The sequence below is a fragment of the Pipistrellus kuhlii genome, unplaced genomic scaffold (genome assembly GCF_014108245.1).
Source record: "Pipistrellus kuhlii isolate mPipKuh1 unplaced genomic scaffold, mPipKuh1.p scaffold_m20_p_6, whole genome shotgun sequence".
Taxonomy (NCBI): domain Eukaryota; kingdom Metazoa; phylum Chordata; class Mammalia; order Chiroptera; family Vespertilionidae; genus Pipistrellus; species Pipistrellus kuhlii.
In genome coordinates, this window is record NW_023425562.1 from 57,249,210 (window position 1) to 57,274,680 (window position 25,471).

At 40.8% G+C, this 25,471-nt stretch overlaps 1 protein-coding gene across 10 annotated transcripts in view; it reads left to right on the forward strand.

Moving 5' to 3' along the window:
* The window catches only part of PTPRA (protein tyrosine phosphatase receptor type A), a 104,061-nt gene that overhangs the window by 70,831 nt on the left and 7,759 nt on the right, over positions 1-25,471 (forward strand). For 4 of the 10 annotated variants that reach the window (XM_036419165.2, XM_036419168.2, XM_036419166.2 and 1 more), the window contains 9 exons: positions 1,422-1,495; positions 1,703-1,839; positions 12,927-13,017; positions 14,766-14,842; positions 17,365-17,401; positions 21,868-21,965; positions 23,522-23,641; positions 24,538-24,704; positions 25,159-25,294. In XM_036419165.2, the coding sequence (XP_036275058.1) occupies positions 1,422-1,495; positions 1,703-1,839; positions 12,927-13,017; positions 14,766-14,842; positions 17,365-17,401; positions 21,868-21,965; positions 23,522-23,641; positions 24,538-24,704; positions 25,159-25,294 (937 nt within the window). Of the gene's footprint in view, positions 1-1,421; positions 1,496-1,702; positions 1,840-8,389; positions 8,484-12,926; positions 13,018-14,765; positions 14,843-17,364; positions 17,402-21,867; positions 21,966-23,521; positions 23,642-24,537; positions 24,705-25,158; positions 25,295-25,471 lie in introns of those variants that run through there. The other 6 variants (XM_036419175.2, XM_036419174.2, XM_036419171.2 and 3 more) reach the window with 4 other exon arrangements.

The window sequence follows — 25,471 nt, forward strand, 5'->3', positions numbered from 1 at the left end:
AACCGTGTGAGTTATAGGGTTCCTCTTTCTGACTTTCTTTCAAGGTCTTCCAGATAATACTACTCAAAGAGGGAACAAAAGCAAGAAAGGGGAACCCAAGGGAGAGAAGAAGGAAGTGCGTTTGTTATCTTCCTTCTGCCCTGACTAATTAGGCTTAACAGTTGCCCTTATCTTTGGCTTGGGCTGCTCTGTGTGCTCCTTCTGTTCTGCAGATAAAAGAGAGGGGAACGTTGGACACCCCTATAATTTGTCATGTGTATTCACTATCCTGCAGGAGATTTGAGACCAGACCTGTGCTCACCCCGTCTGAAACTCTGGTCTTTTCCCTGGTTGCACTGAGAAAATAACAGGATTTTTGTTTGATACGGATATTCTTTATATATATATATATATATATATATATATATATATATATATATATATATATATATTATTGATTTTGTACAGAGAGGAAAGGAGAGGGACAGAGAGTTAGAAACATCGATCAGCTGCCCCCTGCGCGCGCACACACAAACTGGGGATATGCCTGAAACCAAGGTATATGCCCTTGACCGGAATCAAACCCGGGATCCTTCAGTCCGCAGGCTGATGCTCTGTGCACTGAGTCAAACCAGTTAGGGCTGATATGGATATTCTTACCTACTCCCTTTCCCCTACTATATTCTACCCACTCATCCTTTTTTCACCTGGCATGATCTCCAGGGAGTTCTGGAACTGGAGCTGCACAGAGTCACACAAGCTAGAATATACTCGGGATACCTGGGTTGGATTGTAGCTCAGTGGTTGCCAACCAGTGGTCCGTGATCTCTGGTGGTCCTCGAGGTCTGAAAGGTTGGCAACTGCTTTTCTAGTGTGCTAAGGATGAGCAGGAGCACCATGGAATGGAGCTGCCTTAGCATGTGCAGGACTTATCTCTTAAAAGAGCCTGTTTAACCCTCGCTGGTTTGGCTCAGTAGATAGAGCTCCAGCCTTCAGACTGAAGAGTCCCAGGTTCGATTCCTGGTCAGGGCACATGCCCGTGTTGCAGGCTCAGTCTTCAATCAGGGGTGTGCAGGAGGCAGCCAATCAATGATTCTTTCTCATCACATGTTTTCTCTCTCTCTCTCTCTCTCTCTCTCTCTCTCTCTCTCTCTCTCTCTCTCTCTCTCTCCCCCCCTCCCCCTCCCTCCCTCCCTCCCTCTCCCTCCCTCCCTCCCTCCCTCCCTCCCTCCCTCCCTCCCTCCCTCTCTCCCTCCCTCCTTCCCTCCTTCCCTTTCTTTTTCTCTCCCCCTTCCTCTCTGAGGTCAGTTAAAAACATTTTTTTAAAGATCCCACTTATTTGGTAAAGAAGATTTAGAAAGGCTAAATTGGTAATTGGAAATACAAAGCCAATGATTGGTCTCTTCTGCATCTGTGCTTAGTTTTTCACATTTTCTCATTAGGTTTAAGAAATACAAGCAAGCTGGAAGCCATTCCAATTCCTTCCGCTTATCCAATGGCCGCACTGAGGACGTGGGTAAGGAACTCTTTAATGGCATGGGAAATCTTCATGGAAAAGAAAAATAAGAAATTAGTGATTTCCATATCCTAAAAAGAAGATGACTTGAAGAGAGCAGCTCTAGTTCTTGGAAGCTCGGCCCATGAGATAGAATCCCCAATTTAGTTTCCAGAGAAGGGCTAGTCCCCAGGACATACGACTAACCTTCCCTCTTGTGCATTGCAGAACCCCAGAGCGTGCCACTTCTGGCCAGGTCCCCAAGCACCAATAGGAAGTATCCACCTCTGCCTGTAGATAAGCTGGAAGAGGAGATTAACCGGAGAATGGCCGATGACAACAAACTCTTCAGAGAAGAATTCAACGTGAGTTCTTTGCTGAGACTAGTGTGTCAGCAGGGAGGAAGGCAGACCTCAGGTCTTGGGGGAGAAAACAGGTTTTTAATGGGTTAAGAGATGAGAAAATGTTTAACAAGTTCTTCTGACTCCTTTCCTAAGTAATTATGGACAGGAAATGAATAATTTGTCTTACCTCCCTTATCTATCCATCTATTCATTCATCATCACATCTGTTACTTTTTAAAATAAATACTTATTAAGCATTTAATATGTTTTAGGTGCCAAGGATTTGCTGGGGAGCAAAAACAGATTTAGTTTCTACACTCAAGAAATTCATTGTCTATAAATAAGAACAAAAAAAATAAGTTCAAATAGCAATATAGGACATGAAGGACTGACACATAGTAGTAGGAGCCTATATTAACAGTGGCCTTTCAGAGTTTGGATTAGGGATCCCAGAGTGTCTTAAGTAGTCAAGGAGTAGCTCAGTGTGGAAAATGAGAACCATGGCAGACTGCAGTGTAAGGCCTCATTTTGGGAATTTAGATTCATATTTTTTTTTATAACTCCCTCAAGAAAGCAGAACATATTTATGACTCTACCAGTCGGTGATTCTAGCCCATCAGTTCTGATCCCAGGTCAGAACTTCCTTGGACCAACTTGGGCATTGGTAAACTCTCAGTCTCCTTACACCTTTCAACTGAAGCGTGTGTGTGAGCTTTGTCTCTTAGGCTGGCTCCCCTTGTAACACCAAAATGTCTACCACATGGAGATTTCACCAGGGCAAGTGGACAAAGGATGACTGTTTCTTTCTGTGTGTCTCCTTTTATCAATGAGGAAAACTTTCCCAAAAGCTTCTGGAGACTTCCCTTGTCACATGCTTCTTTTTAAACCATCTATAAGCAAGAGAGACATAGGCTTACTGCAACTGACTGACCCCAGTTCAAATTAGAAGGATTTCTCATTCAGGACCATTCCTTAAGTCAATTATCCCACAGCAATCTACCTCCAGAATGAGCTAGCATGTCTCAGAGCCATTTGTATACTAGGCTGGATATTTTGCTTTGTCAGTCAACTGTTGAAATCATTGGGAAGTCAGAGGTGCCTATTAAAGGGAATGGGTGTGTGGCAAATGTTCTGTACACATCACTTGCAGCTGGTGGTGGAATTTTGCTAGATATGTCCAAATTTATGGCTTGTTAATACTTAGTTGAAGTCATTATCTATTGTCCCATGGTTAGACTTACATTCTCTACCAGAGTATGCTGACAAGATCATGGTCTTGTTAACAAATCTTAAGGTTTTCTAATGTGATTCTCCTCCTCAACCTTACCTAGACACATGGCCCCATATGCCAGTTTCTCCATGGCTATGATCAGCTGGAGAGCCTTCTGTTTTCAGATCACTCGATAAATGAGTCAAAGCAGGGCATCAACATGTGTTATATGCTGTCTCCAAAATCCAAAATAGCCCAGCAGGCATGACTCCTCCTTTGGGATGGGGGTGGGAAGAAGCAGCAACTTGTCCTTTAGTGGATATCCTCACATACGAAAGCCTTTGACTTTCAGAAACCTGACTGAGGTAGCAGACCACTGTATTTTATGTCTAGCAGGTACATCTAAGATATACAATATCTGCTCTTCAAGGCCTCCCAGCTTTGTCAAGGTTATGTCCTGTGAAACAGTAAGACAAAATCCTAATAAACCAGATCATTGCAAAGGTTAAAATGACTTATTACTGGGGCTGCTTCTGTCTTGAGAAAGGGAAGTTGTTTCATGTAGTCATTGTGTACCATAAAGGGGTAAAAACGTGCACTTGCCTCATTGATAGTGATATTCCAGGTACCCGGGGTTAAGTGAATCTATAAGAAAGAGAGTACATCTGGAAAAGCAACTGCAAATCTATGGCTCCACATGTTTCATTGTTATAATCTACTGACATCTTAAAAACGTAGTCTTTTGTGTTAGTATAGTTGGTAGCTTGCATGGAGGGTAATAGGAAGCATCAGAATAGCTAATGCTAGTAGTTATTGAGCATTCACTTTATGCCATCACTAAACTTAGACATATAAATGGATCATCTCATCATTATCCTGCAGCTTTTAAGTCTTCTATAGCAGTTAGGATTTCTGTGACTCACCTAGGGACTTAACATTTGGTAGAGATTGCTGCTCCAGCAATTTGTGTTTGCTCTTGCTACTATAATAGTCCTTATCCAAATATCCAATCTAGTGGGGGTATTTTGCTGCTTGCTATAGATATCTATCTATTCTAACCATACTTTGGAAAAATACTTTGTTCCTAATGTGAGGCCAGTTCAGGCCAAAACTCCTTCCATCAGCTGGCCTGCAAAAGCTCCATTCTAGCTGGCATAAAATAATGACATTCTGGGTTCTCAGGAATTAGTTGGCTCAAGGCCAGACCCCAAATGGTGATTCCCCTTTACTTAGTGAAGTTACCATGGCAAATGGCTGCAGAATCTTAGGGGGAAATTAAGATGATGGTTCATGGTGTATGCATGTTGATGTGCTGTGGAAGGATCATCATTGAAGGGCTCTGAGTCTCTAAACCTACCCAGGCCTGGGAGTTGAGTAGAGAAGGGGTCCTTTCTCTGGCATAGCAGTCTAGTCAGGCCTCCTCAACTGACCTGGGCCGACTGCCTCTCATTTTCTTTATTGGGAGCTTCACAATTATCCAAAACCAGAAATGCTTGAGCCTTGGTGACTATGGCCACTGTGGCTCCTTCCATCCCACTAAGATTTAAAAAAAATAAAATAAAATTAAAAAAAATCCCATCTTGAAGCCAGTCCCTTCTACCAGCATCTCACTGTGGTAAAGACAGCCAGGAAAGCACTTCTGAGAGAAGTGTACACTCTCTAGCAAGGCACTTGTGGATCCCATCAAGGACATGGTGAAAGTACCAGTAAAAAGATTGAGCCTGTTGGATCCCATGTAACACTGACCTCTACTTTGTGCCAAGGATTTCCTGACTTTTCATTGTTACCTAACTGAATCCAATTCAGCCCAGGTTTCCACTGGCCAACCTAGCCCACCTTTAGAATCCTGGCCAGTTTCCTGAGCTGTTATACTAACTCAGAAGTTTAGTTAACCATACCATAATTACAAATTGACCTTATACAAAAATTAAGCTCTCGTTTCCTTTTTTGGAGGTATATGATGATCTAACTCAATTAATTACTTCAGTTTCTTCTATTAGCTCCTTGCTTTTCTATCTTGTTTATGTATTTTATCCTCTAAGTTGTGTCATATCCTTGAGCAGTGAGAGGTAGGTTACGGAGAACTTTTCATCATGAAAACAAGATACAGTAGAGAGATTTTTAGAAGTTTGTCTTCGCCAACTCCTCTGTTGCCTTTCAGCATTATTTCAATTGTCTCACCAAGGCCCTGTCTTGCACACAAGCAACCCAGAAAAGATGTGAATTCCATTGTCATTAATATTTAGCAACCAGCAAAATTCTGAAATATTATTTGGTTCAGCAAAAAACATAGCACGGTCATAGAAAGGCCCTGAGCCTTGCACTGTTTGTGAAGGTGAGCATTTGATATTGGAGCTGGGCTTTTTCTTATTTTGTTACCGGATATTGTCAGAATTGTCTACTCCTCAGTGTCAACATTTCTTATCTACTTTTAATTGGGATTCTCCCACCCCTTTACCACCAGCTGAAACACATTCCAGGTGATTTATGCAATAACTGAAGTTCCTTTCTCTTTATCTGAACACAAGAATCAGATTTACATCACCCACATTTCCCCCATCAGTTTCTCAACTACAACCCACTCACTGGCATTAACTGCTAAGTAAGGTCCTTTATTTAAAAACCAGAGAAGTCAATACAACTATTATACATGAAGCAAAACAAGAAAACTGTCAGTTGGGGAAACATTGGAGAAGTTGACAGAACCAGAAGATGAGGTAGACTACCAGCCCTTGAGCAGAACAGGCCTTGTTCTGCCGGCTCTAGAGTCCTTTCAAGAAGCCTCTGCTGCTTTCAAAGTCCTGGCAAAGAGAATCTGGTTGGCACAGGGTGGGGCAAGTGTGACTGTGCTTGCATCAATCAGCCCTATCAGGAAAGAGGCTGACGATAACACTTTGCACAAACACACCAATTTGTGTCTGCTATAATAGAATAGTATTTTTATGATTATGGAGTAAGGAGGACCTTTCTAAGCAAAACACAGGATTCGGCCCCAAATGGAATATATTGAAATATATTTAAAATGTTAAATGCCTCTATGAAAAATGTCTCCATAAAAAGTGGCCAACTGGGAGAAGCTATGTGCCACAGGTAAACAGAATATTCCATAATAAAGAGCTTCTACAAACTTGTGAGGTAACAGTAAACATTGCTATTGCAAAATTGACAATTCACAGAAAAATAAAAGCTTTATAAACATGAAAAAAACCTGAACTGTATCTAGTCATCAGGGAAGGCAAGATTAAAACTAACCATTATTTTGAGCCTGTTAGATATGAAAAATTTAAAAGACTGATAACATATACTGTCATTGACAGGTAAAAAGAGTTCAAATTGGTATAGCATTGGAAGGATGATTTAACAGTATCAAGCAAATTTTAAATATCTGCACTATCTGACCTAACTTCCGAGACCCTAGTAGAAAACCAAATATGTATTTGTATGTGGATGCTCATTACAGCATTATTTCTAATAGTAGAGAAAATAAAAAGTAGATATCTATCAAATAGCAGAATGGCTAAATGAGTTCTTATGTCCATTATGAAATTCTGTATTGTTATTAAAATAAATGTGTTGGCACAGGAAGATCTAAGTTGTACTGTTAATAAAGAAAACACATTACAGATGACTATGCATGGTATAATACCCCTTTTAAAATGTATGAGTGTATTAATGCATTTTTTTTTTTTAATCTGGAAGAATAATACTGTGAACTGTGAGCAATGGGTTACCTATAAGGGAAAATAGAATATAGGAGAGACATGATAGGGAATTTCCTCTTTCTTCTGAATTTATTTGACTGACTTTTACAAAAAGTATATTCTTTTTATAACGTCTTTTTAAAGCAGGGGTTTAAAAAGAATATATATGGTAAATAAAGCTAATGGAACTTAGATTTAGGATAGATATACTGCACGTAGAATAGAGTTGATGTCCCTAGCCTGAACTATGCCAGGAGTCTTGTGGTCAGGGCTCTGTGAAAAGGAATGGGAAGTTGTTTTGGAGAAAAAAATGTGCCATGGGGGTGAACAGCTGAAGGAACAATAAGCATAGGACACAACAGTTGTTTTCAGATATTTGCCAGGCTTTTTAAAACGAGAGTGTAGCCTCTTGATGAAACCCTACCATGTTTGAAAGTTCCATGAGATTGTGTTTGTCCTAGAATTATAAGCTGCGACTTTTTTATTGACTAGTATTTGTCTTAGAAGGAAGCACTGAATTTGTTTAAAAGAAACATTTTGAAAAATCACTTATTGAGGTCCCTAACGCATGTTCAAGTTTAAAACACACACACACACACACACACACACACACACACATGAAAATTTGGTTAGCTCCTGAGAGGAAGGGGATAGGGAGTGAGAAGAGAAGGAATGAGGTGGAGCTAGTGAGATGGTTAAAATCTGTGCATTACAAGATGTGACACCCCATTGTTCAGGATCCTACATCTTTAAGAGCTTAATTCTTGGATTTCCAGATGAAAAGGCTTGTGTGTGTTATCTGGTGACAGGACTGTGTGACATTGGAGTGAGGTAGAAGCAAAGTAGCATCTACATTGATGAGTTGTCTCTAAACAAATTAATTGGAGCCAAAGGCTAATAGGAAATTAGCAGGTGCTGTGTTAAAGGCTTTGAATTCAACATTCTAGGGAATTGGGGTTTCAGAGTTTCCAAGGGGCAGAGAAGGTGCCAGCTACATCTGAGTTTTACACTAGTCAGTAGAAGGGAAATGCAAAAGAAATTGTGTATCTGGGTGTTGGGTCCTTCCAAGTAAACTCTTTCAGGATGAGATAAACTACCTTGGAAGGTGTTGATTCCCCATTACAACAGAATATTGAGGCACTGGTAGCTATTAGGTGAGAGTATTTAAAAGGGAATTCAAACATAAAAGTGAATGAATGAGATTCAAAACAGTATTTGAGATCTTAGCATTGTGAAGCAGGAAAAGAAATGAAAGGTATTAAAGATTGGAAAGAAAGAAACAAAATAGGCATTTTTCACAGAATAGAATAGTGTCCTCAAAGAAATGCAAAGTCTCATCAGATAAATTATCAGGATTGGTAAGTTATTTTAGTAAGATTGATAGAGATAAAAACAGCATTAAAAATGTATGCATTTCTTTGCATAAGCCATGGTCAGAATCTAATAATAATTTTTAAAAGATGGCCATTTAATGTAGCATTTAAAATGTAAAGTACCTAAGAATAAATTTAACTATATTTACAAAATCTTTAGAGAAAATATTTAAATGTTTGAAGACATTAAAGAAACAGCCTAAATTAAAGGCTCAGTATTGTAAAGATGTCAATTCTCCCCAAACTGATATATAGATTCAATGCAATTCCAATAAAAATCCCAACAGGTTTTTTGTGGAACTTGACAAGCTGATTCTAAAATTTATATGGAGGAGAAAAGATTCAAGAATAGTCAAGACATTCCCGAAGAAGAAGAACAAGGTGAGGAGATCTGCCTTACCAGATATAAAGAGTTATTATAAAATCTAGTAATCAAGACAATTATGTATTGGTACTGGGATAGACGGATTGATCAATGGAATAGAGAGCCCCAAAGCAGATTTATGTGTAAAGAGAAGCCTGCCTACTCAATGCAGAAATGCAGTTGTAGTTTGTTGGATAAAAAGATGGTCTTTACAATAAATAATGCTGGGACAATTGGGTAATTCTATGGGGAAAATTGAAAATTAATTCTTATCTCATACCAGAAACAAAAATCAGTCCCAGTTAGTATGCACACTGAAATCTAAAAGACAAAATGATGAAACATGAATGAATGTAGGAAAATATAATCTCACAGTAGGAAAGAATTCTTAAGACTTAAAATGTTGATAAAGGGAAAGATTAACCAATTTGACCACATTATGATGTAAAACTTTTGTACATAAATAGGTACCATAAAAAAATGAAAGGACAGGCCATAAACTTGGCAAAAAAAAAAATCTGTAACACTTATAACTGATGAAGAGTGAGTATCCAGAATATATAAACAACTTCTGCAAATTAATAAGAAAACAAACAAGCAATCCAGGAGAAAAATAGGGGAAATATTTGCTGGTAGTTCACAGAAGTAGTAACCCTGTTGACCAGTCATCTATGGAAAAATGGTCAACGTCATTAATAAATCAGGAGAATTATAAACTTAAGACCTTTGATACATTTAAAGACTGATGATAGCAAATGTTGATGAGGATACAAAACAACTAGGAATACTTTACATTGCTGATGGGAGTGTAAATTGTTACAACTACTTTGAAAAAACAATTTGGCCTTATCAGGTGAAGTTATAGATACTCATACCTAAAACTCTTGCACATGTGCATGAGGAAACATACCAATTTGTGTTTGAAGTAGGATTGTTCATTGTGAACAACCCTAGTATTCATCAGTAGTAGAATGGATAATAAATGTTGGTATGGACCCAAAATGGAACACTGCAAAATAAAGTGAATGAATTTGGCTACATGGAACAACCTAGATGAATCTTCAAAACTTAACATTGGACAAAATAAAAACAAGTTATTACTGATTATGATTCAGTTTTTATTAAAAAAAATAGACTGCATAATAAAAAAACACATTGTTTAAGGATACAAGATATATGGGATACAAAATAAATTAAAGCAAGGTAATGAAAAAACACAATATTTTCAAGTTTATTTGTGAAGGAGGAGTATATGATGAGGGGAAGACCAAAAGAGAAGTTCTAAGTTAAATTGTGTGAGGGATATATTTGTATTTTTTAGAAATATAAAAATTGAAAAACAGTGTTTTAAAAAACAACATGTTTTTAAAAAATGGCTTAATCTTGCTTCCAATGAAGGCTTACATAAGGGATGAAATGGTCTTTGATGCCACCTAGTGTTTTAAGAGATTTTAACATCTAAAGCTTTCTGGTTGTCTGACTCTGTGGGCTAGGTTTTTCAGGGCAGAAATTAAAAGGAGTAAGATTCTCCGTGCTTTCATCCCTGACAGGCTCTTCAGCCTGACCCTTTGCATCTAGCACCATGTTCTCTAGAACAGGCCCTTTTCTCTTGTCAAACAATAGCTCCTGTTTCTTCCTCACTTTATTTTAGGAACCTTACTTAGCATGGCTGGAGACCTAGTTTTTATTCATCGTGACCTGAGGAACTAGGGATGCTGATAGGACTGTGGTCATGGTTATTATTACTGACCCTGGGGACTATTTTCAAATCCTGCTGTCTACCTTTGTTCTACATCATTTAAGACAAGTGTACAGGGAAATTAATGCCTCTGAATCAGTTGTGTATCTTTAAAAACTTGTATCTTATCCTGCTCTGACCATGGTGGAAATATGGAAATCTAGCCTTTGTGAATTGGGAAATTTTGGTCTTAAGTAGGGTCTCTGTTCATGTGCAGGAGCCCTGCTCAGGATACTCTCCCCCCACCCCTCGCCTTAAGTATTAGCAGCACTGGGTCTAAAGAAATTTTTTTCTCAATAAAATAACATGTAGGCCGAGACCGGTTTGGCTCAATGGATAGAGCGTCGGCTTGGGGACTGAAAGGTCCCGGGTTCGATTCCGGTCGAGGGCATGTACCTTGGTTGCGGGCACATCCCCGGTAGGGGGTGTGCAGGAGGCAGCTGGTCGATGACTCTCTCTCTCATCGATGTTTCTAGCTCTCTATCTCTCTCCCTTCCTCTCTGTACAAAATCAATAAAATATATTAAGAAAAAATAAATAAATAAAAAAAATAACATGTAGAACCTCTAGGAGTTTAATTCTGAACGGAAAATCGTAAGTGAAGGCAGATGGACTATAAGATTCTGACTCCCTTTATCTTAGGATCTTGTAATTTCTCTTTATTACTGTCTTGAATGATTCCCAAGAAACATGTTTGTTCCCTTCTTAGAGATCTTGCTTTCATCTGGTAAAATTAGTTCCTTTTAGGCTGTCATTTCCTTTATTTAATTATATATATTTTTATTATCAAAATTAGAAACCAAAGAGTCATTTTTTATTCCTGTCTCTTTCTATCCAATCTACATTCCTTTTATTCCATCTCTCAATCTAGTAACTCTATCTCCAGAATATATCTCAAATGCATCTATTTCCTTGTACCATCACCTTTCCATGTTTCTATTCTTCTTTGCCAGTCCATTTTCCATGTATCAGCTAAAGTAATTCTTTAACATGTACATTGACTGATTGCATATTTAAAACCTTGAATGGTTTCCTCATGCACTTAAAATTCAAGCTCCCTATTGAAGGGCCTGTGTGGAAATGTGTGAATTAACCTTACCAAGCTCATCTCCTTCCACTTCCTCTCACCATCCCCACTAATCACACTTTCTATGTAATAGGTTCACTGACCTTTTAGTTCTTCCCACAAGCCACACCTTCTCCTCTTCTCTCCAGTCACCACAGATGCTGATCACTGTGCCTAGAGTACTGTTTTCCACAATCATCCTTCCTCTTAAGTTTGGGTGTTCTTTCTCTAATAATGTCTTGTTCTCTCATTGCATATATTGTAGTGTATTATTTTATATTTAATGTCATCTTTCACACACAAGTTTGTATTGTCTATGAGAGCAAGAACTGTATATGTGATTGATTCACCACTGTTTGCTCTGTATCTAGCCCAGTATCTGAGAGATATACAACATATATTTGTTAAAGGAATAAGTGAAAAATAACACATGAACCATAATTTACTTAACTCTTTCCCTACTTCTCAATATTAAAGCTTTTTTCAGTTTTGAGTCATTCTAAACAATGATGAAGTAAATAATTTGAACATAGAGATTTGTATTTCTTTAGGCTAGATTCTCAGAAGTGGAGTTGCTAGATCAAAGAGCATGAATATTTTTAATTTTATTTTTAAAGCTTATAAAACATATTTCCAAATCACATATTAGAAAGGTTTCTAGGTTGGAATTTTTAACTATTTCCTTTTTTGCTTTCTTAGGTTTGAATATATGGGACACACCAAAAGAAAACAGTTCAAATAATAAGGCTTAGCTTCCCACTCCTTTTTCTTATTTATTTATTTGTTGGTTTATTTATTTTTTACATTTTTTTATTAAATTATTATCTGTGTAAGGACTTAGCTTCCTGCTCCTTTTAAAAATTAATTTATTAAATGCTTATTCTAACCCTGACAGATTATTTTATTTATACCTTATGTGTAAGATATTAGTATCCCAATTTTACAGATGAGGGAATTTGAGTCTAGAAAGTTTAACTGTTTTGCTCAAGTTCGGACAATCCAGACTATCTCGTGTCAAACCACTTATGCTTATCCATATACCTACCTAATACACGTGTCCTTCAAAATTGCTGCATAGTCACTGCCACCTCACCAGATCCTCTGCTTTCTAACTGCTGAATCCCTCCGAATGCCTGCCCTCCCACCCACCTGCCTATCCTTGTTTCCTTGCTACCTGATGCTAGAGGCTGGGTTGCCATGCCCCTTTGTCAGGGCCGTAGAGAGGACCTAACTCAGCTAACGGTCCAGGCACTCCTGTGTGGTTCATTCTGAGATGCATCTTATCTTTGCATTGTGGTTAGCATGAGGGTAAATGGCTCATCCCTTTATGTCTCCACTCCAATTAACAGGGTGGTCCAATTTGACCCAGCATTGTAATAGGCCCCTAACCACGTAGTAACCATATAAAGAGCATGCTGCATAATAACAGGAAGGGCATTCTGCTCCTGGGGATTCTTGGTGGTAAACTCGAAGAAATTTGCAGGGTCTTTAGAAAAAGGAGCACTCTCTGTGTTAGGCTGCAAGTGTTCCCTTGGGCCCATCATTTTCCCCCAAGGAAAGGTAGAACTTGCTGCCAGGTGGGGAGTTGGTGTAGCAGTCTGCATGTTTGGTGTTTATCCCTGTTAGTAACTCCTCTAATTTCTCTTAACCTTTCAGGCTCTCCCTGCTTGTCCTATCCAGGCCACCTGTGAAGCTGCCTCCAAGGAGGAAAATAAGGAAAAAAATCGATATGTAAACATCTTGCCTTGTGAGTGTTTGTAGGATTTCTAGGAATGTAACCTGAAACTGCATCTCTAGCCAGTTTTTCTGAGCCTGGAAAGAATTTTGTGATTGATCATAGGGAGATTGGTAAAGAGAGTAAGGTCAGGTCTTCTGTCAAGCTAAAATTGCCTTTATGGCTCCCAATGTGACTCCAGTACTTACAAAGTCAATAGGGGTGCTTAATTAGCGTGTGTGGGTTTTTGTTTGTTTGTTTGTTTGTTTGTTTGTTTTTGTGTGTGTGTGTGTGTGTGTGTGTGGCCTAAAGTTTCTAGGAGGTTAGAGAGAGCAGTTTCACTAGGACCAGATAGGAAGCGGGTTGTTTACGGGTGGTGTTTTTTTTGTAGTGCTCATTGCAAAGAAATTATGATACAGAGTTCTCTTTATAAACCTTCCCAGAGTTAGTCATTACTAATCAGTTGACCTATATAGCCTAATAGACATTTTTCTAGACCAGGGGTCTCCAGAATGTGGGATATACATAATCCAGTGGGATATATTTTCTATTGATTTCTAGAAAAAGTGGGGGAAAGCTCTAGCCGGTTTAGCTCAGTGGATGGAGCATCAGCCTGAGGACTCAAGGGTCCCAGGTTCGATTTCGGTCAAGTGCCTTAGTTGCGGGCACATCCCTAGTGGGGGGCGTGCAAGAGGCAGCTGATCATTGCTTCTCTCTCATCAATGTTTCTAACTCTCTACCTCTCTCCTTTCCTCTCTGTGAAAAATCAATAAAATATATATATATATATATATATATATATATATATATATATATATATATATATTTTTTTTTTTTTTTTTTTTTTTTTTTTTTTTAAAGAAAGTGGGAAAGCATCAATGTGAGAGAGACACATCAATTGGTTGCCCCCTCGCCCCGCCCTGCCCTTACCAGGGCTGGAGAACCTGCAACTGAGGTACTTGCCCTTGACCAGGAATCAAACCTGAGACCTTTTGGTCTTTGGGTCAACATTGACCACTGAGCCAAATTAGCCAGGGCAGACCTTTTTTTCTTTTAAAAATATTGTCAATTCTTCTGTTGAGAAATAAAAGTACTCGCTTTCCTTTTTATCAACTGCTTACTCTTCCATATCTTTTTTTTTTTCCTTTAAGAATAGTTTGTTGATTTTTAGAGAGAGAGGGAGAGAAAGTAACATCAACGTGAGAGCAAAACATTGATCAGCTGCCTCTTGCATGCCCTCTACCAGGGATCAAGTCTGAAACCCAGGCATGTGCCCTGACCAGAATCAAACTGGCAACCTTTCAGTGCGCAGGACAATGCCTAACCAACAGCCAGACCGGCCAGATCTGTGGACATATCTTAATTTATTTAACTAGTTGCCTAATGATGATTGAGATATGTCCAACTATTGGCTGTTATTAGTTGCTTCAGTGACATCTTTATACATCTGTGTCTATGTCACATGTGTCAAACACAAGGCCCGCGGGCCAAATCCGTCCCGCCAGGCCTTGAAATGTGGCCCGCACCGCGCTGTCATCACTGCACTCCGCTGCGTTTCCATCACAATGACAGTTTATGACTGTTCAGTAAACCATTCGGCCCGCGATTTAGGCTGGATTTTAGATTTTGGCCCCTTCTCTGATTGAGTTCGACACCCCTAGTATGTACACAAAGGCACAAATGTCTTATCTGGCCTGGTTTTGTCAGGACCAGTGAGAAATAAGATTGGATTTAACTATTTTAATATTGACTACATATTTAAAGATTATTTTTTCCCCTAGATGATCACTCTAGAGTCCATCTGACACCAGTTGAAGGAGTTCCAGATTCCGATTACATCAATGCTTCATTCATCAATGTAAGTAACTCAAGCTTTCTCATCATTTCCTTGAACTGAGTCCTTCCCAGCTTCATGTTAAGAGGAGAATTTGTCATTTCAAGTTTTCCCTGAGGAATCTAATTTTTTAAGTGACTGAAAACAAAGTTGTTGTTGTTTTTTAAATTTTCATATATTTTTATTGATTTTAGAGGGAGAGAGAGAAATATCAATGCTGAGAGAGAATAATTGATCAGCTGCCTCCTGCACACCCCCACTGGGGATTGAGCCCATAACTTGGGCATATGCCCTGACCAGGAGTCGAACTGTGACTCCTGGTTCATAGGTCGATGCATAAGCACTGATCCAAACCAGCTGGGCAAAAGGGGGTTATTATAAGATACTGGATAGCTTACAAAATCTATGGGCAAGCCAATGAAACAAGCTAAGGTACTGCTCAGTGAGGAATAGAGCATTCCTAGAGATACCCAACTACCCCCTGTGACTCTCATAGTGAAAGTTCTGCAGAAGACGTGGATGTTTCTGCTGCCATGCTTGCCCAAAGACCAAATCTTGCTAGCACAATCACTCGCTCACATCACTCACTTCTACCCCAGGTCTTATGTGGGAGCATCTGCTAGGTTGCTGCCAAACTGAGCTGCAAGGAACGAATCTAGGGAACTTAGCTTTTAGTGTCTTGGCCTCTGTAGTAAGAAAGTCAAGATAGCAGTGAGTGAGACTGAGTAAGCCACCGTATAGTATCTGCAAATTTTCAGTACAGCTAAGGGTTTTAATTCATTCTCTGGGCAATGGGGTAAAATATCGAAGATATTAAAGATAAGTGACATGGCCACATTTATATTGGTCAGTCAGGTTACTGTATAACATGGATTTAGGAGGGCCAACTAGAAGCTGTTACAGTAGTAGTTATAGATGATGAGGGCCTGTAGGAAGGTTGAAGAGGAAGCAACAAAATAAAAGCTACTTTGGAGGTAGGCTTAACAGGATTTGGTGATTGATTGTATATTTGCAAGAGTAGAGCTTATAGAGAATAGAGTGATCCATGTGAATGTATCGGCACAGAGTTGGTAATATTCACCTGAAGCTCAGAGGAGATATTCCAAAGCTATGGTCTTGTAAGTTACTTAGAAGGAGAAGATTGGGCCCTGAGGCCTACCAGCCTCTGCCACACACATTGAGCAAGAGACACTCATGAATAAGATAAAAGGAGACTGGGAGAGAAGAGCATCTCAGAGGCAAAAAAGTAAAGCATGGAGGAAATGTTTGGTGGTCAGCAGGGTTAGGTGCAAATGAGAGATATAGTGAGAAAGAGGGAGCAAATGTGCCTTGGACCTGGAGTATAGGGGTAGACAGTGTCCTTTGAAGCAAATCAAGGCCAGTTGTTATAAGCTGCCAGTTACCTACCAAATCCTTTTTCTCTCCAATTTAATTGAGGTATATTTTATAAAATTTACCAAGTCATGCTACCATCACCCTAATTGTTTAAGAACAATTTTAACAACTTCATTATATGTAAATCATATGCTATAATTTTTACCCATTTGAAGTATATAATTCAGTGGTTTTTAGTATATTCACAGATATATGCAGCCATCAGTCAATTTTACAAGCTTTTTATTACCTCCAAAAAGGAGCCCTGTACCTTTTAGTTATTGCTTTTTAGTTTTAGAACATTTTGTTTACCTCAATAAAACTTCTTGTCCAGATACAGTTAATCCCATTCCCAACCCTGGCAATCACTTCCCAATCCTTTTTGCAGAGAGCCAAGATCACAGATGGATCTTGAAAGGAAATGGTAGCAACAGCCAGTGGAGATTAGGACCTGTGGTTTGGAAACACAAAGGTCTGAGAGCAAACTTGACATTGGTCACAGGGGGAGACAAAGCAGGCAGTGGCATAGTTGGCAGATGGGCTTCCAGCCTGAAATCTTAGAAGGAACCAGTCTCCTCACTCACCTTTAGATGTCTAAGAGTGTGTAAGGTCTTTAGAAGTTACTACCAGTTGTCAGTTTCTCAGAGGCTCCTTAGCTATATCCCAGCGCTCCTCTGCTTTTCTCATTGCCTGTAGCAGAGAACCCAGAACACTGGGAGCTGACCTGCCATACCCACAGGTTATCCCCAGAAGTCTTTGTACCAGGGTAAAGCATCATTAAAAAAATAACCATTTTCCTTCCAAGTGTGAGCCCAGCTTCATCCCTGGAACCACCACATATGCTTCTGCCTTGGAGGGTTCCTTTCCATTAACATTAAGACCCAGATTGTAAGGCTCTGAGAACACGTCAGAAATGGGATCTAGCCTGGGATTTGGGATTTGGATATTCTTTATTAATAATTTATTTGGAGAAGACTACCTAGATCATGTAATCTTTTATTCCTGCTCTCCAAAGCTAATCCTTGGAAGTTTCTAGAATGGAAATTCTTGTTAATTGCCTGGACCTTTTCACAGAGAGGACTTGTTAACTTGTTGGGAGTCTGGAGAATATTATTTCCAACCCATTTTTGGTTTTAACTTTCTTTTTTCCCCCCACTCTCCTCTCCTCTCAGGGTTACCAAGAAAAGAACAAATTCATTGCTGCACAAGGTAAAGTAATTTTTTTTTTTTTTAATATTCCAGGTAGGAAAGGGGGTGGGAGGGAGGGAGGGAAGGAATCGAACCCGGGACCCTTGAGTCATGAGAGGGGGGGGGGGAAGGGAGGGGGGGAGACATTAGTGATGAGAGAGAATCATTCATCAGCTGCCTCCTGCCTACTCCCTAGTGGGGATAGAACCTGCAACCTGGGCATGTGCGCTGACCAGGAATCGAGCTCTGACTTCCTGGTCTATAGGTCAATGCTCAACCACGGAGCCACTGTGGCCGGGCAAATAATGATAATTTTTTACTCAGGCTTATCCATGAGCTCATAGAGTTTGGGTTATTTCTTCCAAATGCTGAGTAGATTAATCTGAATGCAGATGCCTTTCTATAATGATTACTGTCTGAAAATAGTGCAATCCACCTTGCAAGTTTATAACTAAAGGTCTTGAACTTAATGACTTAGTATCCAGGGGTCATTTAAAAGAAGTCCTTTTGTAAGTGTGCATAACAAGACTGGAGAAGAGAAACACCAATCAGAAAGGATATATGCACCCCTGTGTTCATAGCAGCACAATTTACAATAGCTAAGATTTGGAAACAGCCTAAATGTCCATTAGCAGATGAGAGGGTTAGAACATTGTGGTATAACTATACAATGGAATATTACACTGCTGTAAAAAAGAAGGAATTCTTACCATTTGCAACAGCATGAATGGAACTAGAGAACATTATGCTAAGTGAAATAAGCCAGTCAGTGAAAGATAAGTACCACATGATCTCACTCATATGTGGAATATAAAGAACATTATAAACTGTTGAACAATAATAGATAGAAGCAAAGAAGCATCGAACAGACTGTCAAATTACAGCAGGAAGGCAGGAGAAGGTGGGGAGGGGGGCTTAAGAGATCAACTGATTTCATAAAACTCTGAGGAGGGAGGGTATGTATGGGAGGAGGGGGCAATGTTAAAATATGTACACAGATAATAATTTAATAAAATAAAAAAAAGAGAGAGAGCAACTGATTTGTATTCATGCATATAAGCACAACCAATAATTATTTGTAATACCTTAAACAATAAAATAAAAAATAAATACAGAAGAAGAAGAAGAAAAGACTGGCGAAGGCTATACACGTATGGTGTGATCCTTTGGGAACATGAGGTTCTAGTTAGGCTGCTCAGAATTTGAATTTGTAATCAATCTTCGGAAAGGATTGGCCACCTCCCAAGATCCAGGCTGGCTCATTTCCTCCCTGCCACTCATGGGCCTGAGCTCCACTATTATTAATAGACTAGAGGCCGGATACACGAAATTCATGCAAGGGGCTTGGCCCTTGCAACCAGAGTGGCTGTCTCAGCCCTCACAGCTTTTTTTTAAAAAATATATTTTATTGATTTTTGTACAGAGAGGAAGAGAGGGGGACAGAGAGAAACATCGATGAGAGAGAATCATCAATGCCTCTTGCACCTCCCCTACTGGGGATGTGCCTGCAACCAAGGTACATGCCCCTGACCGGAATCAAACCTGGGACCTTTCAGTCCACAGGCCGATGCTCTATCCACTGAGCCAAACCGGTTTCGGCAGAAGTCACATTTTAAAGCTCACTATCTACATATATTATAGTTAGAGGCTTCTATAGCAGTGCAGATATAAAACTTTCTCCATTTCAGAAAGTTCTGTTAGACATAAAATAGAGATTGAGATCAAGTAAGTTAGGAAAAGTCTCAGAGCCTCCTTACGCTCGCAGTCTCCCACTGGGGTCAAGCTTTTTTGTAACCAGACCCACTTTCCTTTCCTCTGTAGCCATCTGTCAATTCAGATCTACCTTCTGAGGCCCAATTGTGCTAACACCTACTCAGTGATGATTTTGGCACCAACAACCATGTGCGATATTTTCCTCTCATTATTTGCCATGGGACTTTGTTGACATTAAAATATTTGTTGAATTAAGGTCTCCTCTGACTTACTGGTTGACTTTTTCAAACTCCCGTCCTCTTAAGCCTTTCCACAGTACTTCACACTCCTTGAAACTCCTCCATTATTTCCTGATGTTCACTTACCTTTATTGTTCTCACTTTTCTGAATATTCTTTCCCTGGCTCTTATTCTTCATTCTGCCCCTTAAATGTAGCTTCTTCCCAAATGTGTGGGTGACTGTTTCCTTGAGACTCCAGCTCTCTTTCATGGCTCCATTTTCCCTCAGTTCTCTTGCCTCTCCATCTGCTCCTTCTTAGTCTCCTTCCCAGGGTTTTATTCTATCTGAACTGAATATTGCTGAGGGTTCTCAGCATTCTCTGTCTGACCCCTTCTTTTTTGTCTTCTTTTAGAGAGAGCTTATCTAATACTCACCTTTGCTGCTTCTCTGAACCTCTCCTAAGCCACATTTTCAAACTAGTTTTGTACCCTTCCATCTGGATGCCCCACACTCTTTTTTTAAAAATATATATATTTTATTGATTTTTTACAGAGAGGAAGAGAGAGGGATAGAGAGTTAGAAACATGGATGAGAGAGAATCATCGATCAGCTGCCTCTTGCACACTCCCTACTGGGGATGTGCCCACAACCAAGGTACATGCCCTTGACCGGAATTGAACCCGGGACCTTTCAGTCCACAGGCCAACGCTCTGTCCACTGAGCCAAACCTGTTTCGGCCCCCACATACTCTTTAGATTTAACATCAGAAACTCAAACATGACTCTTCCTTAGACCCCAGACTGCTTTCCTCCTTTATTCTTTGGCCATCACCATGACTGGAATGTAAACTACCCAATTAACCAAGCCAATTTAGGATAATCCAGATCTTCTACCTGTCCCTTAGTCTAAATATGACTAGTCCTCTTATTTCCAGCTCCAAAATATGTCTTCTCTGACACATTGCATTACTCCCATCTTTTCTTCCAGCTCTGTTACAGTAGCCTACTGGCTGATTCCTCTAATCCTCACCCTTGTTCCTTGCATTCTTTACCAGAATGTCCTTTCTCAAGGAAAACTTTTGTCAGGATCCTCATGCTTTTCCATTGTCTATAGGACAAGCCTTGTACCTTACCTATCTTTCCAGCTCCATCTCCCACCACTCCATGCACTCCACACAGTTACCTCACTGAATTCCTTACGTTCCTGGTATCTCGTGCTCTTTCTTACTCCTAGCCGCCTATTCTCCCTGTTTCCTCTCTAAGCTCCCATCTACCCTAACATATAACTCAGATGTCACCTACTCTAGTAGATTTTTCCTGACCTTTCTAGGCAATGGAACAATTATTCTTCTGTACATCTTTCTAGTATGTGTTCACGTCTATCATTGTTTTTCCTCTGTAATTTTTTTCATTTTTATCAAGAGGAATATAAATGTTAAGGAAGTCAAAGTTATTACAAAGGTTATAAAAATAACCTTTCTCCCTTACTCTTTTAATCTAATGCAACCATTTTTATCTGTTGACTTCTTATGGTAGATGACATATTTTATTTAATTCTCTTACAAACAACCTCACACCCAATCAGACAGACATGCATATACATGTCTCTTTTCCCCACTCTTTTTTTTTAAATTTAATTCTTTATTTAAAGTATTACATGTCTCTTTTTCCCCCCATTGTCCACTCTTCCCAATAGAGTTAAATTACAATCTGAAGTTGAGATAACATTGTTGTTTGCATTATTACTATACCAACTTCATTTACAACTGAAGCACACATAATATATGATATTTTTTTTTCTTGGTACAGTTTTGGTTTTCTCTTTTCTGAGAGTTAATGATTACCCTTTTTTCCTATTCACTTAGGTTTTTATATAGCTAACATTGATTCTCCCTCGACTCCCCACCCCCACCCCCAAATTCTTCTCTAGGAATATATTCTCTCAAGAATTCAGATACATGGATTTATTATTTTATTTTTAATATTGGGATCCCTCTAGAACCTTCTTTCTTTAGCCATTCTGGGTTGCTTTAGTCTTCCTTCTGTGTTAGATCCCACCTATTTCTCTTTGTTGACTCCTTCATTTTTGTTTGGAAATCTTCTAGTGGCTTTCTGGGAAGGACTGTGTGGAAAGTAAATTTTAAATTCCAGTCTGAGCAACTTACCTAACCCCTCTGTGGCTGATGACACCTACCTCAGAACATGGTGGAAAGAAATAAATGAGATATGAAACACTTAGCTCACTATCTGGCCCATAATGTGATATTGAGTGAATAGTCATGCTTTCTAATCCCCACAATAATACCTTTGGGAGACACTGTTCATGTTCTCTTTATATTTTGACAGCCTCCCACCCCCACTTCACTTTTTAGTCAAGTGCCTGGTGAATACCTGGGGAATGTTCAGTTAGCAGGTGGGTGGATGGATCAGTGCATTAGATATTTAGCTGGAGATATGTGGACGCAGGCTTCCAAAGTGAAGAATGAATGTTTCCAGTTTCCCAGCATCTTTCTTTCCCTTGCCATGGGCTCTCATTTTTGCTATTGGCTGCTTTAGGACCAAAAGAAGAAACAGTAAATGATTTTTGGAGGATGATCTGGGAACAAAACACAGCCACCATCGTCATGGTGACCAATCTGAAGGAGAGAAAAGAGGTAAGTAGAAAATTTATTAGGAGGGCCCCTGATACAGGCATGACCAGCAGAAGGTCTTTGCTGGAGCTGTATTTGTGTTTGGCCTGTCCACCTTTTGTGGCTCCTTGCCAGTCGTTCTTGCAGACAGAGCCCAGGCCAATATGCCTACCAGACTTTCCTGTGTCCCAAAGGCCTCCGATGAACCCTAGGGGTGCCTAGGGCATGTTCCCTCTGACTGGTAGTCAGACAACTCACCCCGGTTCCAAACGGCCTGGCAGAAAGCCTGGCCATTGGCCAAGAAAGCATCACAGAGTGGCTCTTCTTCCCTGGCTTTCTAGCTCCTCCTTCCTGTGGTTTCCTGTCCCTCCTCCTGGGCTGGCAGAGGGAGCGATATGAAACTGAGACCCTGCGCCATGTGCAAGGGAAGCTGAGGCCCTGGCCTGATTCTTTTTTTTTTTTTTTTTTAATATATACTTTATTGATTTTTCACAGAGAGGAAGAGAGAGGGATAGAGAGAAACATCGATGAGAGAGAATCATCGATTAGCTGCCTCTTGCACACCCCCTACTGGGGATGTGCCCACAACCAAGGTACATGCCCTCAACCAGAATCGAACCCGGGACCTTTCAGTCTGCAGGCCGATGCTCTATCCACTGAGCCAAACTGGTCCCGGCTTTTTTTTTTTTTTTTTTTTTTTTTTTTTTTAATATATTTTATTGGTTTTTCACAGAGAGGAAGAGAGAGGGATACAGAGTTAGAAACATTGATGAGAGAGACATCGATCAGCTGCCTCTTGCACACCCCCCACTGAGGATGTGCCCGCAACCAAGGTACATGCCCTTGACCGGAATCGAACCTGGGATCTTTCAGTCCGCAGGCCAACGCTCTATCCACTGAGCCAAACCAGTTTCGGCCCTGGCCTGATTCTTGAGGCAGTCTTCTGATTGGTCTTTTTCTTTTTGACCGCCAAGTACATACCTGCCCAGCTCCATCACTGGGTCACAGCCAACACCAGTCCTGAGTCCTGGATTAATCCCCAGGGAGGAATCGCCATTCATGACAGTTTTCCCCCAGGATGGCCCTTGAGTCCCCTTGATCCCCATGGGGTGTTGGTGTGCTGATCAGCACCTCCACGGTGCTGGGGAAGGATATCATTGGGTCTGGGCTTTAGGTTTATTTCTTACAACCAGACCTCTGGCTCTTGAAAGCTGTCCAAGGACCAGACACCAGAGAAGACCTTGGGCCTCTTGTGGCAGGTTTACAGTCCGCATCAGTCCACAAGCTCACCTCTGGAGCGTGGCAAATTTGCCCTGAACTGACGGAATAATGGGAATGGGAACGAACAAGAAGTAGATGGCGTATGTTAAGAGACTGTGCTAAGCAGGATAAAAACTCAGGAACTTGCAAAAAGAGCAGATAAAACAAATAAGTCTGTAGTTGTCTGAGGTGAGAGAACAGACCATAGGGCTTTCCCTGGACTTCATTCTGGGCTATTGTGGTCCTTTTCTTTCCGGCCCTTTCCATGTACCAAGGGCGGGAGGTTTAAGGTCAGGAGATGCATGTCTGTTCCTTTCCAGTGTAAGTGTGCCCAGTACTGGCCAGATCAAGGCTGCTGGACCTACGGGAATATCCGTGTGTCCGTAGAAGATGTGACTGTCCTGGTGGACTACACAGTGCGAAAGTTCTGCATTCAGCAGGTACTGTTTTCTAATTCCTTTTCTCAGCTCTCGCTTTGGCTCTGCTGACCATTAAGAGGGCAATCTCTTTCCCTCAGGGTGGTCAAGAAAGATGATTGTGTGTTGTGTTTGGACTCTGAAAGCAGAGTTCTGGGCTCCCAGGGAACTTCTTTTGTGAAAACTAAGGAGGAGCGTTTTTATGACTGGGAGAAACATGAATATTGAGATGGAGTTTTATCATCTTAGTAGGAATCAATTGCATCAAGAGGTGGTATAATCTTCTGGGTACTTGACTCACTTTTTCTTTTTTATTCCAAAGACTCCTAACATCAGGATGTGATAAGCCCTGCTCCTGGCCCTCCAGAGTGGCCCTAGAGGCTTAAGCAGAGATCGCCATGTGCTGAGGGCAGTGTAGTGCTATGAAAAGGGAGCTTACCAAGAGTCAGGAGACCTGCATTTTAGTACTGACCTTGCCATTTACTGTGTGAGGGGATATCTTTCTAGTTCTTGGGCAGCAATCAAACTCTGATAAAGTTAGAAGGCACCTTTTTATGTTTATTTTTATTTATTTATTTTTAATCAAGTACTGGCAAAATAGGCTCAGGTAATCATGTTTCTATAAACTGTGAAAAGGGAGCTTATGAAAAGGGAGCTTACCAAGAGTCAGGAGATCTTGACCAGGTCATTTTATATTCCATATATGTAGATTGAGAAAAATAGTAATAGTTTACCCAGTGGGGTTCCTGGGAAGATTCTCTGTTCATTGTTAAAACTTTCTTGGGTACACCCTCATTTCCCTATTGTCACTAACAGCAACAACTGGCCCTTGCCCCTACGTCTCACCTTCCCTCCACTGGGGCTGCCCCACCTATCCCAGGGTATCAGGGCCAACACACAGTATTTTTTTTACTTCACAGGTGGGCGACATGACCAACAGAAAGCCACAGCGCCTCATCACTCAATTCCACTTTACCAGCTGGCCAGACTTTGGGGTGCCTTTCACCCCCATCGGTATGCTCAAGTTCCTTAAGAAGGTGAAGGCCTGTAACCCTCAATATGCGGGGCCCATCGTGGTCCATTGCAGGTCAGTGTGGCCTGACCCTTGGCTTCCCACTTATACCACACTGCTCCCAAGGGGAAGCACAGGCCTGGCTGAGGAGGCATAGCGCAGAGGAGCTGTTGGACTCCTCTCTGGTGCTGGTTGGAGATTACTTGAGGAAAAAGGGAAGGGCAGTCCTCTAAGATTGGGGGCGGGGTGGGGGTTGGACCACTGCTGTGAAGCCAGGAAACCAGGTTGAGTACTGCCTTGTGCACTGGGAGCCTTCAGGCCCCTCTAAGTGTAAAGGTTCTCTAATCCTAGAGGTAAGGAGTTCAAGGTACAGTGGGGTTTGTTGGTACCATGAGAGTCCCAGCTCTGCCTCATTCAGAATTAGAATTTAGAGGCCTGAAGAAAGAGCCCTGGCCTGTGCTGCCCCCTCCTTGCATGCTCCCACAAGGCATGTAGGCCAGCCTGTAACACCCCTACTCTCTGGCTACAGTGCGGGTGTAGGGCGGACAGGTACCTTTGTCGTCATCGATGCCATGTTGGACATGATGCATACAGAGCGGAAGGTGGACGTGTATGGCTTTGTGAGCCGGATCCGGGCACAGCGCTGCCAGATGGTGCAAACAGATGTGAGTGATTTGCGGGTGAAGCAAGGTGGGGGCATTTCAGGACCAAAACATCTGCCACCTCAGCCTCCCAGGTTATTGTGAATGATGATCATACAGTGTGATGAAGGGCCCTGGTAAATTGTGTATTAAGACAGACATGGAGCATAGAGGGCGTTGTACCTAGGGGAATTGGGAAGG